The 13075-nt window shown below is 44.9% G+C and overlaps 1 protein-coding gene across 1 annotated transcript in view; it reads right to left on the bottom strand.

Annotated features, from left to right (window-relative positions):
• Nucleotides 1–302: 302 nt before the first annotated feature.
• The window catches only part of epha4l (eph receptor A4, like), a 57049-nt gene continuing 44276 nt past the window's right edge, over nt 303–13075 (bottom strand). The window contains exons 8-17 of the mRNA XM_063492695.1: nt 12800–12911; nt 10552–10610; nt 9969–10082; nt 9254–9439; nt 5896–5957; nt 5210–5419; nt 4950–5099; nt 4375–4571; nt 2049–2207; nt 303–546 (exon numbers count right to left, since the gene is read on the bottom strand). Of these exons, the coding sequence (XP_063348765.1) occupies nt 432–546; nt 2049–2207; nt 4375–4571; nt 4950–5099; nt 5210–5419; nt 5896–5957; nt 9254–9439; nt 9969–10082; nt 10552–10610; nt 12800–12911 (1364 nt within the window). The 3' untranslated portion in view covers nt 303–431. The remainder of the gene's footprint in view (nt 547–2048; nt 2208–4374; nt 4572–4949; nt 5100–5209; nt 5420–5895; nt 5958–9253; nt 9440–9968; nt 10083–10551; nt 10611–12799; nt 12912–13075) is intronic.

The following is a 13075-nucleotide window of genomic DNA, read 5'->3' as shown; positions in this document are numbered from 1 at the left end:
ATTCCAGAGAGAAAGTTCCAGAAATAACACTCTCTGCAAAAGGAGGAAGAAAAGGTACGATCCCCCTCCCCCGCTTTTCATTCCAGACCATTAAAGGCACTCCAGATTGGCCTCTCGGAAGCACTTTTCCAGCCGTCCCCTCCATCTATCCATAAATGCTGCAGATAGAAGTGTCCCATTCTCCAAAAACAACTAAAAGGGCAAGGTAAAGGTATGATTTTTGAAAAAAAGGTGCCATTTGCAACACTTTTTCTCTTCTTCATCAATGTCTTCTTTTCTTTTAGATCCAATTTAAAGTGCATGGATGAGGTAAACTATTTCTTCATAGTTGATTTGTCTCTTTTTTTAATATTTAATCTTTTTTGTTATTTGTTTTTTTTTTCATAAGAAACAAAGTCGTTTTGCTTCCTTTTTTCTTTGTTTTAATCTTCTCAGACGGGAACCATTCTGCCTTGCATCTGTTGCATTTGGGATAGCATTCCCTGGACGCTGGTCAGGATCTTGTTCTGGTGCGCTGCGGAGGAGATGCCTATGCGCGCCATGTCCCTGAAAAGGATTGGGAGAAGAGGCCTTTTAGGACCGAGGACAACAATAACATGCACATGGAGGCCTGATCCATATGATGAATTTTACAGCCTACCAGTGGAAACTGGTCTGACAGTTTAACTGCTGTATAAGGAATTTCACTTGCCAACACGGCAACTCTAATCGTGTAATCTTAGCAGAAGAAAAATGTGGATATAATAAAGAAGTGACAAATTTAACTCATGTTTTCCTTTCTAAATGTGTCACAGAATACCTTAATAAGGGGATAACAGAAACTGTGTGCTAAAAATGAAGCAGAGACACCGGGGGAACCGCTTAACTTGACTAAAAACTTAAGCAGAGGGAAACAGCCAAAACCATGCTCCAATTACTTGAGGTAACTAGCTTAGCATAGCTTAGCTTATCCTTAACATCTGAAGCAAAGTTAAGTCGCTAGCAGTGTGCTCAAATTATTTGAGGTGACTGGATTAGATTAATTTAGTTTATTTTAGTTCATATATAACTGAAGCAGAGGTAACATAGTAGCTAAATTCCTTGAATTATTTTCGAAAACTAGCTTAGCTTATTTTAGCGTAAATTATAAAAGCACAGTTTGCCAGAATTATTTCAGGGAATTAGCTTATTTTTGCCTGACGTAAAACCGAGTGTTTGCGTATGAACACAACATGTTTCTAAGCTGTTACATTTGGAAACAGCAGGTTGGCTGTTTTCATGTCTTATGCTCAGCTTAGCTTTATATTTATGAAGGTGTTTTAATCGGTCTCTCTTTGAAAAGGTTTAATGAGAAAATGTGATTTCACCGTTTTGTCATAAAATAATAGATAAACACAGTTGTTACTAATCATGTCTCCTAAGATCTCTAGTAATGTCTAAATAGGATCCAAGTGACACCACTTGCCCCAGCCAGTTGGCAACTGTGTTCCCAAACAGCTTTGTAATGCTGCCCTAAAACCTCTTCACAGTTGTTTTGGTTGCGAGGATATTCCTGCGGTCACAGGTAGTTTGCGTGGAAATCACTGACTTGCCTGCAAACTCTCACCAACTACTTGCAAACTGGACGGCAAACTGAAAGGGGAGACCATTCATCTTAAAAGTAGATGTTTCATCTTTTGAAACAACTTTAACTTACTCTGTTTCCGGTTTGTGCCACACTTTTGCAGGTTTTTCTTCTGCTCTGTGGTAGATAAGTGGGTGTTTGCAAACAAGTCACCGTCTGCCATGGAAACTAAGAGCGACCTGTCGACCCACTAGTAACCAAAACAATCACAAGGAGGTGGTGCAGCACGCTCTTTGTAAACTGTTTGTAATGGTTTGTGTGAGCTATTAGAAAATTAATTATAGCGTAACAAGTTAAAAAAAATTCATAAAATTGCCTACTTTTACAAAAACTTTCCTATTTCACTGTGATTCTTGGCATTTCCTTTAGTTTTCTGTTTCATTCTTCTCATCCTTCAAAATCACTTGGAGCATGGTGAAAGTATGATTGTGGGCAAAGTGCTTACTCTTGCGTCATGTGGACCACGGCCTCTGGAGTTGTGTAGCCGGCGGCTGTGAAGTTGTCGCAGTATCTCTCCATGCCGATGGCCTGCAGCCAGTCCTCCACTGTGCCCACAGCCGCGGACACCTCGGGACTCCCTGGCTCAAGCAGGGTGGTAGTGGGCCTGTAATAGATGGAGAAAAGTGACGAGGTTATTTCACAAAATCAAACTTCTCGTTGTGTTTAAAGCTATTGCACTGTATGCAGCTGTTTGCATGTAGATGATAAAAGCCAGTTGTTTAAGTGCTTTTTACTTGAAGCATAATCATCTCCATCTTTGATTACCTCCGATTCACCTCAACTGCAGCAACGGCCACATTGCGGGAATTATTCCATAATTCTTAACTATGCTTCTGTGCTGTAGTGTCAAAAATGTGTGACAATTACAAGCTGTAAAAAGCACCGAGCTACACTTCTCCCTAGCTTGTCCTCCCTGATTGAAACAGCAAATGTGTCAGCTTAGCAATTTTGTATTTTTTTGTGTCTGTATTTTGTAGGCTGCACCCAAAAACTGAGCCAAGTCAAACACAGCTCCTCCTCTGGTGTCACCGATACAGTTAGTTAATCCTTATTTCACGGAAAACACACAACCTGGGCACACTTCGGTGAATTTTACAGTGTGCTTGGAGTCCCTCTTCACATTCAGATATTCATCAGCATATTTTTCCTCCCTCTTTTTTCCCTGCCTTTCTCCCTTTCTGTGGCAGCAGCCGTGAAACATTTACACGAGGCCGGTGAGTCTGAGTCACACTTGTCCCGCTTGGGTGAGTCTTGCGCTCTCGGCCTCTTTATCGTCTCTCCTTTTTAAAAAGGATGTCGAGTAGAGCTGTGAGAACTGGATGTCAGGCTCTTTATTAAGTCGTCACTTCTAAGTAGGTGGAAAAGATTATGCGCAGGGATACCTTCCCACACACACACATACTCTTCTTTCCTTTTTGTAACCATAGAGCTGCAGTTATAGGATTCAGCTCTGCTAATTACTCTACACAGACTCCACGCTTGGTCTCGCTGTATCCTATTAGGAGTGCGCGTCTGTGTGCGATCGCGCAACCCGCTCGCGTGCGCTCGCACACTCGTTAAACTCAAACAGACTCCCGTCGGCCTGCGTCGAGTCTGTAAACACACAAAGGTCATCCTTAACACGTTTGGCTGCTCGAGAGTAATGGTGTCGGAGATGTAGGGTCGTGTTTGTTTTTAACTCGGTGTAACGTTGTAATTCCTCCCCCTGTTAGAGCGCCTGGATTCCTGTGTGTAAAGCACCATTAAAGCTAGTTTGCAGAGAAAGCCATTATGGAGGTTGTTTGCGTTGTAAAGAGCCACACGGTGCTGGCAGATAATGTTTAATGGTGAATGTAAATAGCGGTGACAGAGTGGGACGCTGTGTGTGTGCGTGTCAGTACGTTGGTGTGGCTTCTCAAATACTATGTGTTATGGAAATTTTGATGCTCTCATACAGAACTGTATGTAGACGAGAAGCAGATGATGAAGAGTATAAAATACAGATGCATTAATTATGAATGTCAACGTGATATCGAGGTTGACAGGTGAACGCACGTGTTGCAGCAGGCAGTCACCTCACTCTCAGACTCTGCTCTCACACAGAGCATCCTAACTTGTCTCAGGCCCACTCTCAAAATACGTCTCTCATTTTCCTGCAGCTGGCCGGTCCTCGAGAACCATCATAGAGCCCAAACAGAAAATAACCCATTGAACGAATCCAAACAGTATTTGTATTACTTTTATACAATTTGCTGTACTTTGCAAATGTGGCAGTGAATGTGTGACTAGCACATTTCCAGGCTGTTTAATTAAACTAAATGGGAAATTCCTACAACACAATTGCCAATTTATTTTAAATTAAGTGTAATAAACCTATATAATTGTCATATTCCCTGATAATGTTAATTAGCTCATTCAGTGGATTCCAGAGCGATCTTACCTTAACAGCCACGAGGCAGCAAGCTGATTATTAGTAATGAATTCCTATTACGCAATCAGAGCAATCTTAGAAGTCTGACAAAGAAAACTGTTTTAAGATGTTGCTTATTATTTTATTTTATTTTCACTCTCCTGCTTTTATGCATATGGACTGATACTGTTTAAGCCAGAGACTGTGTGATCAATATTGGGACTGCTCATTGCTAAGATTAAAATATCCTCTGAAAACACACTCAACACTAACTCAACCATCACCTTATGATATTTCCTGTCATCGTTCATTTTCCAAAGCACAAACGGAACTGAAACCTCTTCCTCTTTTCAGCCCCTTGCGTCATTCTCCTCCCTCTCACCTGACGGTGGTCTCTCCCCCGGTCCTCTTCAGGGTGTTGGGGTTGCGGATCAGTTTGTCCAACATGTTGACTATTTGCCCAAACTTTGGCCGGTCGGCCCTCTCTCTCTGCCAGCAGTCTAGCATGAGTTGGTGGAGTGCCACAGGGCAGTCCATGGGCGGGGGCAGTCGATAGCCCTCATCAATGGCCTTGATCACCTGGATAGCAGATAAATGTGGCTGTAAGACTTTATGACTGAGCAGAAATGTTATAAAAACTTCAGGCAGTTTGATTACTTTGTCATTTTTATAACTTTTTTCTTAATTACTGTACTTTACACACCTACACAATACATTATCTTTTTTTTTTCCTTTTTCATAATTAGTGGAACCACATATGTGAGCTCACTGTGCAATAAGGAAGAGGAACGCTCTGCTGGTGTTTCATCAAAGCTGCAGGTAATTGTATAACTATGTTAAAATGATGAAGCATTCTTATAAAGTTGTTTGACATTACCCAGCCTTAATATCTCACAGTAATTCACCCTGTGCATTATTCATGACTATCTGCATATGATTATGTTGCTTCTGACTTACATCTTGGTTGCTCATGTCCCAGTATGGCCGCTCGCCGTATGACATCACCTCCCACATGACGATGCCGTAGCTCCACACGTCACTGGCCGAGGTGAACTTCCTATAAGCGATGGCCTCCGGGGCCGTCCAGCGGATGGGGATCTTTCCTCCCTGTAATTGAAAGCTGGGCTGATTAATGAAAGCCGACAAGTGAGGGTACAGACAGCCCGCTGACTCAGTCAGACAGATGCTCGCCAACACACAAACACGCTTGCACTCACCCTGGTAGTGTATGCGGCCTCGGGGTCGTCCTCCAGGACTCGGGACATGCCGAAGTCGGACACCTTGCACACCAGGTTGCTGTTAACCAGGATGTTGCGAGCGGCCAGGTCACGGTGGACGTAGCTCATGTCTGACAGGTACTTCATGCCGGAAGCGATGCCACGCAGAATGCCGACCAGCTGGATGACAGTGAACCGACCGTCGTTCTTCTGCGGGGAAAAAAGAGAAACGCTCATCCTTATTACTGTTAAATGTCCACACTGTGACAAACACGTCTGCTAAGTAAATACAGGGGACTTGTGAAGGGTCACTCCTAATAGCTCATTGATAAGTAATAGTCTTAAGGTTTAACTTTATTGCGTAAAGATCCGCAAGATTAGAAAAGACCTATAAAAAGTCCACTCTATTCCACATCTCCCTTTAACTAGCACTGTGCAACTGGTTAAGATGTATAGTGGACCTGTAGTGCTGTGAACCTGAGAAACAGCACTAAAGTTTCACCTGTTCCAACCTCATTGTCAGGAGAAAAGCGAGACGATAAATGGGAAGGACAAAGTGCGAATGTTTGTGAACCGACACTTGTAAATTTGGTGGATGACATTACAGAGATAAGATGGGATAAGCGTCGATGCACATACACGCATGAACACATGTGTGTGTGTGGAGACAGAAACGCATGACTGACCCTCAGGAACGCATCCAGGGATCCATTTTCCATGTACTCTGTGATAATCATCACCGGTTTACCTAGAAAGAGAGAGAGAGAGTGGGAATAAGAACGAGAAGGAAAGGCAGATGATTATAGAGGTAAACGACGCACATCACAGCTCAACGCAGCAGGAGGGGGTTCTCCAGGGAAAATGCATGTGTGTGTGTGTCTGTGAGGCCATCCATCTCCGTCCCATAGTGATTTAATTAGCTGTGTGTTACCGTTGCCCTGACGTCCCCCGTCTTTCCCTGAACGTGCAAAGGCATCTCCACTGAAACAAAACACCACACACACACACACACCATCTTGTGTTTATGCAAATATGATCTGACTCTGGGCGTATTATCCAAAGTCTCATCACAGTCACCCACCCAGAATCCCCCTAACTCGCTATTTCTGTCACTCACTGTCCCTTTGCCCTCTTTCTCCTCTGCCAACTTTCGACGCATCTGTCACTCTCCTGCTAGCTCATCTCTGTTGCTCTCTTTTTTCCCCCCACTCCTCCCTCGCTCATTCCCTCTCCTCGTTTTTATCCTCCGTGAACCCTGCCAATCCTCTCTGGCCTTTTTTCACCCCATCCCTCTCTGTCTCTCTTGGGGGAGCGTCTGCGTCTTTATCTGAGCCGGGGCAGGCGGCGGGGAGGGTGGACATTCCCTGATGGGTCTCTGTCTGTCTGTCTTTGTCTCTTAGGACGGAGGGAGGGAGGGGCATATCAGAGGAGAAGAGATAAAAAAGGGAAAGGAAGGGCGACCCGCTTGTTTTTGTCCCAAAACTGCAGCAAGCTGGTGCCTAACCAGCCACGGCAACAACACATGCTGAAAAGTGCTGCCACACATTCGCCTCCTAGAACAGCGTCGCTCTTTGTGTTCCATTTCGAGTGGCACAGTTAAGGTGGACTTAAAAGCTTACAGCCTTATAGAAAACTGCTGACTTAAAGCCTCCGCCTTAAGGGGAGCTTGTATGAAGCCTCTCGAGGGCTCCAGCAGAATGCCGAGAGCTGCCGGAGCCCGCTGAGAAGGTGAAGTTCCTCTGCTCTGCTGCGGGTCTCTGGCCGTGCCAAGAGGCCGTCAGTCACTGCCTTACCCGCTGCGTGATTGGCACTCCATTAATTACGGGGCACTCCGGCAATGCCCTAAAAAGAGGAAGTTCGGCTAAAGTTGTGTGAGAGCAGAGGGGGCCGTCTTTGTCAGCCATCTTTGTTCCCTTTGTTGCGTGCCTCTGCCCCAGGGCCGCCGGTGATTGACAGCTCCGCAATCAAGTCTGAGGAGAGTCTGACCTGCGACCTTAAACTCTCGCCTTCCCAGCCCCGCCCTCTTCCTTCCAGTCCATTTGCATGCTAATTCCTTGTTTACTGAATACGCCCTGCCGCCTTTGGCAATGAACTCTGGGCGAGGAACCCACCAGTGGGCCGATTATCACCTGCCAACAAAACAGGGAGATGGCAGAGGGGGAAAAAAACGCGTCGGGGGGACAATATTGGGGGAACATTGGGCAAATGTCCTCCGGAGGCCCTGGCGTTTGCAGCAAACAAAGATCTGGGTTTTAAAAGCGGACCTTTTTTTAAAAAAATCAGCACGCTCTTACTTCATGTAAATGCCCATTAAGCACATCACGTCTGATTTCAAGCTTTAATGGATGCTCGATTTTTAATTACACACCAACGCGATAGAAACATTAAATATAGCCTTCAAGATGGTGGACCACAGCCAGCAAGTCTTCAGCGAGAGATTTTTGCACATTTATGTATTTTAGTCCCTATTTGGAGTTCCTCCATAATTAATAAGCCTTAATTGGCTCTGTTGGACATGCCAGCAAACTGAGGCCAGATTGAGAATTCCTTTTAACTTGATTGTAATGGAGAGTGGGGCGCAATTCAAATAATGGATTTTTAATAGATTCCACTGACACACTCAAGTGTGAAGGACTAATTTGCCCAAACCTCGTGTCAAGCTCTCAAAAGTAAGAGTGGAAGGAGGTGGAGTGGGAGTTTTCGGACACCCTTTTGCATTTGGTTCGCCGTCCTTTCACGCCAGCTCTCTTGTCACCGCTGCGTCGCTCATTCCTCCCCCCGTCTTTTTGTTTTCAGCCTCCGGTTGAGTAGCTCGAGCACCCTCTGCTTTCCCTCTCTCTGCGTCGCCCTGTCTTTCCTCTCATCCATCAGCTCCTAACTGTCCGGCATCTCTATTTGCACCTTCCCTGGCAGCAGCTCGTCTCTGGTTTCTCTTCCTTCCTCCATCTGTCCGCCTTTTTTCTCTGTCGTTCTCGCGCCGCCGCTGCGAGGTCTGAGAGGTCATTCCCCGCCATGTGAGGTGTGATAGGTGATAAGCAATTCTGCCTGTGCTGCTGTTCACTTTCAGCTCCGGCTGGGCTGCATGTTTGTGTGTGGGTATATCTATACATATATATATGTGTGTGTGTGTGTGTGTGTGTGTGTAAAAGCGGTGTACACTACAGTTAGAATGGCAGTTTTATCTAGCACAGATAGAGCTGAGCAGTATCACGACACATTAAGGCACATGTAGCCGAGGCTACATGGTAACACTCAGGCACACATGCATGCAATCAAAGGTACCGGATGTTGGCATGTGCTGACAAGACACCCACACACACAGCGCACACCCACACCCGCACACACACATACCTATAGCCGAACAAATAACATCAGGGGAAGGTGTAAAAGAGGGGAAGAAACGGAGAGAGCGCTGAGGGCAGGAGGAGGGAGATTTGGCCAGTGTTTTGTGGCCATGCAGCAGCAGATAGAGGAGGGATAGGGTATCACTCCCTAACCCCAAACACATTTACAGCTGACACCATGATTAATGAGTCTGGTGCTGTGCTACAGGGCCTGTTCCTGGGCCCATTAGACTCCCACACCCACCCCTCTCCCAACTGCCCAGCTACCTCTACAACCACCTCCCCCTCCACAGCAATGCTGGACCCCTTCCATCTGGACAGAAACCCACCTGGGGATAAGCCAGGATGGGACGTCCGTTTGATGCTCAAAAATACGCATTTATTTGAGAATATTGTGAAAGCTTTGTAAAATGTCCGCACAGAAGCATTAGGATACACACTAGTGCGCAGGCGTGTGTGTAAAAACAGGCTTGTCCCTACGCTCACCTTTCTCCAAAGTCACCCAGAACTGCACTTTGTGATGATTTATTGTTACATTTTTCAAGGGAGACAGCAGAAATGACTGCCTTTTAGAATATAATAGTAATTGTATGTGTGTGAGCTAAGCATTATTGCAATTTCCAGAAGCAATTTCACCTGCGCAAAACACTTTCCTCCCCTCATTTGAAACACATTCTGTAAAAATGAATCCTTGACATACATTTGGTGACCACGCCCTCCAGGTGAATGATGTTGGGGTGGTCGAACTGGCCCATGATGCTGGCCTCGGACAGGAAGTCCCTCCTCTGCTTGTCCGTATAGCCGGCCTTCAGAGTCTTTATGGCCACGCAGATCTCCCTCTTGCCGGGCATCTTCAGGCGTCCACTGCAGACCTCTCCAAATTCCCCTGAAACAACAGCAACAACAGCAAAAAAAAACCCCACAGATGAAAATGTGAAGCGGTGATACATGAGCACTCTGATCCACAGACTATAAATCAAATCAAAAAGAGTGTGTGCCTACACATCTGTTTGTGTGTGTGTGTCTGTAGGTTAGAAAGGTTCCACTTTAAACATTGATCAGGGTCTCTAATCCTTTACTCCCCCTCCTCCCTTCACCCACTGGAGCAGAGAGAGGGGGAGATGGATATTGATTCTTTCTCTTTATTATTTTGTCATTGGATGACTTTTCTCTGGCCCAAGGAATAGCATGGACAACATATTTAGCCACTGTTGATTTTTTTTTTAACTTGTTGACCTCTCTAGAGCCAGAAGCCACATGTTAAAGTCTGGGAAACAATGGATTTTAATCTCAAAGAGGCCACAAAAAGTCCACATATCACAGAGAAAGGTGTGTTTGTATGAAACAAATACAAAATATGATCTTTTTCCAATATGTATTCATGCATGTAATGTAGGAAAAAAAATTCTCCTCACCAATACCAATCACTTTCTCAATCTTGATACAGGAGGCATCGATCTCTTTGGCGAACTCACGGACGGCCTGGTTGGGGTCCTCATAGGTAAAGGGGTCAACATATATTCTCACTCCTGGGGAAAGAAGTTTGCAAAAAAAGGAGGCAAAGAAAGAAGGAAGTTTAAAAAAAGCGAAGGTTAATTTATTCCGACTACTACTCTCCATCTGTTCTTTATTTCCATCGTGCTGCAGGCTACGCTGCCTTCCTCTATGGATCCTCTCCTCCTCCTCCTCCTTTCTTCTCTCCATACCTCGCTTCACACACTGACTCCAGCGCTTTTCATGTCACTATGGCTGACTCCGATGAAGATGGAGCTCATTAACTTGATATTTTTGTGGCACACAAATAACAATGCTGATGACTTGATAATGAGGTGTTTGGAGCATGTTGGGTTGCAAGTACATTAACTTCAAAACAGTTTGTTTTTCCTCCCATTTTATGGGCTTCATTTGTGGTTTAGAGCCCATGCACACGAGCATACCTGACAGCAATAATGTTTTACAATTATAAGGTCTGTAGGCGGAGTGTTAACTATGAGTTACCTTGATGTAAGTGCTTCTCTTCATCAGAGTCCTGCTTGGCTTTGCTGTATTTACTCCTTCTAGGGGGCAAAGAAAAGCAGAATGGTCACTCATGGCAGGGAATCAAGCTTCAAATCTCAGGAAGTTAGAACACAATTATATCTTATATATATAAGATGAGATATGGATATTCCTTTTTTAATATAATTAAACAATGCTCATCACAAAGATTTTAATTGTAGGTTCTCAATCATCCAGTTCATGTGTCTTTTTCCCCAAGTCCACTTGCCTTCTTTTTTCAAGCTCTCAAGAAAGATGATTTAAAATATCATGTTACGATAAAACCTTTAGAAATAGTTAAAACCTTTTGCAAGCTCATTTTCTTGTTTATGTGTGGCACATGTATGTCTGTAAAGTAAATATTTTGCCCCCAGTTGGCTGGAAAAAGGGGCGTGTGTGTGTTTTTGATTGGCTGCCCCTCACCAGGCTTCCTCAAACAAAAGACGTTACTTCTTAGCTCTTCCTCCATATTTCAGGGAAATTCATCTATAGCTCTCAGAATAAATCTATGGAGCCAACATGAACCTGTGTCCCCATTAAAGGAAGGGTTTCAGGTGACTAGTTACTAAAGAAATCCTCGTGAGGTGACAAAAACAATGCTGGAAACCAAACCCTAATCTTTATGTTCATATTGCACATGTGGACTACTTTTTCCATTTTCTGACCGTGTTACCTGAGATTTTGACCATGCTTAAAGATGATAATCCACAATTGTAGAAGTAAATATAGCAAAAATATGTACCGATACTCTTAATTAGTCTTAAATACAAAAGATAATTACAGCTCTGAGTTGTTATTATGCAAAAACTAAATGATTACTTCATACAATACATATCAGTGCAACAATAATAGTAATAATCCAAATAAATAATATAAGTGTCTTTGGTTTAGATGTTTGTTGATAACAGTTTTACTTCGATATATTTTTTGCATCAAGGTCAAGTGAGAAATCTTCCAACATTGAAGCTTTCTGAAGGGCACTGAGCATATAACAACAACATGGAGCAGAGAAGCTGGACGAATATAAAAGCTATAAATCAATTCTAGAGAAGATGCACTTAAATCCCTGCGAATCCCTCAGGCTGCCTGACACCTGTGCTTATATTGACGTGTTAAGGTCAGTGGTGGAAATGACCAGATGTGCGAGACATTGTCCTCTTCTACGGCTGTGTAATGATGGTAAACGGCTACGTGATTACAGTCCCTCCCCACAATCACAGGATGAACGCGGCAGCACAATGACAGTGGCCGTCACATGCATATAAAAAAGCCTGAGACAACCACCTGCTTGGCTGCAGAGAGAGGCAATCACATGGAAAAGAGAGCACACACACACACACACACAATCAACAGCCCCCTTCACTCCCTATCATTCACAGCACCAATACACACATGCAAATAGTGATTTGGTCAATTCAAGAATCAACACACAAGCCATTGACACCCCACTCCCCCCACTGCCACACCACACGCACACAAAACGTTATTTTTTTTCCACAGGATGTATTCACTCACACCCCTAACACATATGGAAGCACACACAAACACACACACATGCAGAGAGTGCGTGTGGTTTTACACCCTTAGGTGAGGCAGCCCCATCTGCATGTAATCCCATCTGTGTGACGGTGCTTTGTCCTGCTCGCTGGTTAACACCCTGAGATTGGGTCACTGCAAATCCACCTGATGCCTCTCTGCCTCGTCCTCGCTCTATTCTATCTCCCACTTTTTCCCGCTTATCTCATTGTCCACCCTCCCGTCGCTCTCCCTCTCGCTCTCTCATTCTCGTCGCGGCGGTCAGCAAGGTGCAGCAGGAGAAAATAACTAGCGGGCAGGATTACAGCCACTAGCTGAGAGATAGTGGGAGAGGGACGGGGTGGAGTGGAGGCGGGTGGGACTATGCGAAGGGAGCGGGCTGGATGCAGAGGACAGGGAGCGAGGGGTCGCTGATTGCATCTCCTCAGCTGTCGGAGCTGTCAATCACATCTCCGGTGTGGCGAGTCATCACTCATCCAATGTGAGCGAGTTGCACTAGCTGTCTGGGGGTGTTAGTGTGTGTGTATGTGTGTGCTCTTTTGAGTGACTTCCATTTCCTGACAGCTACTTTTCCCGGCACTAAGTAAGACATCCCTCATCTGTGTGCCGAGAAAGACAGAAAGCAGAAGGGACAGAGTTCGATGGAAGGGCGGGGGTGGGTAGTGAAGCTCACCGTCGGCTGATGACGAAAGCACTGATGAGGATGATGAGCAGAACCACGCTGCCCACCACTGACACCAGCAACACCGTGGAGTTGGCCCCGTCGCCGATAATGGGAGCTGGGACTATCGGAGAGAGGAGAGAAAAAAGGTTGGAGAGAAACAACAAAAAAAGAGCAAAGTCAAAGTAACTCGATACCCCTCATCCCTCCGCCTCCTCCTGTCCCCACGCAGTGTTTGCTCGCTCTCCCTCCATTTTACTATTCTGATCATAAAGTCCACTGTTTCGC

This window comes from Pelmatolapia mariae, linkage group LG14 (genome assembly GCF_036321145.2).
Source record: "Pelmatolapia mariae isolate MD_Pm_ZW linkage group LG14, Pm_UMD_F_2, whole genome shotgun sequence".
Lineage (NCBI taxonomy): Eukaryota > Metazoa > Chordata > Actinopteri > Cichliformes > Cichlidae > Pelmatolapia > Pelmatolapia mariae.
The sequence above is the reverse complement of the archived record's forward strand: the minus strand, read 5'-3'. Positions and strand labels throughout refer to the sequence as shown.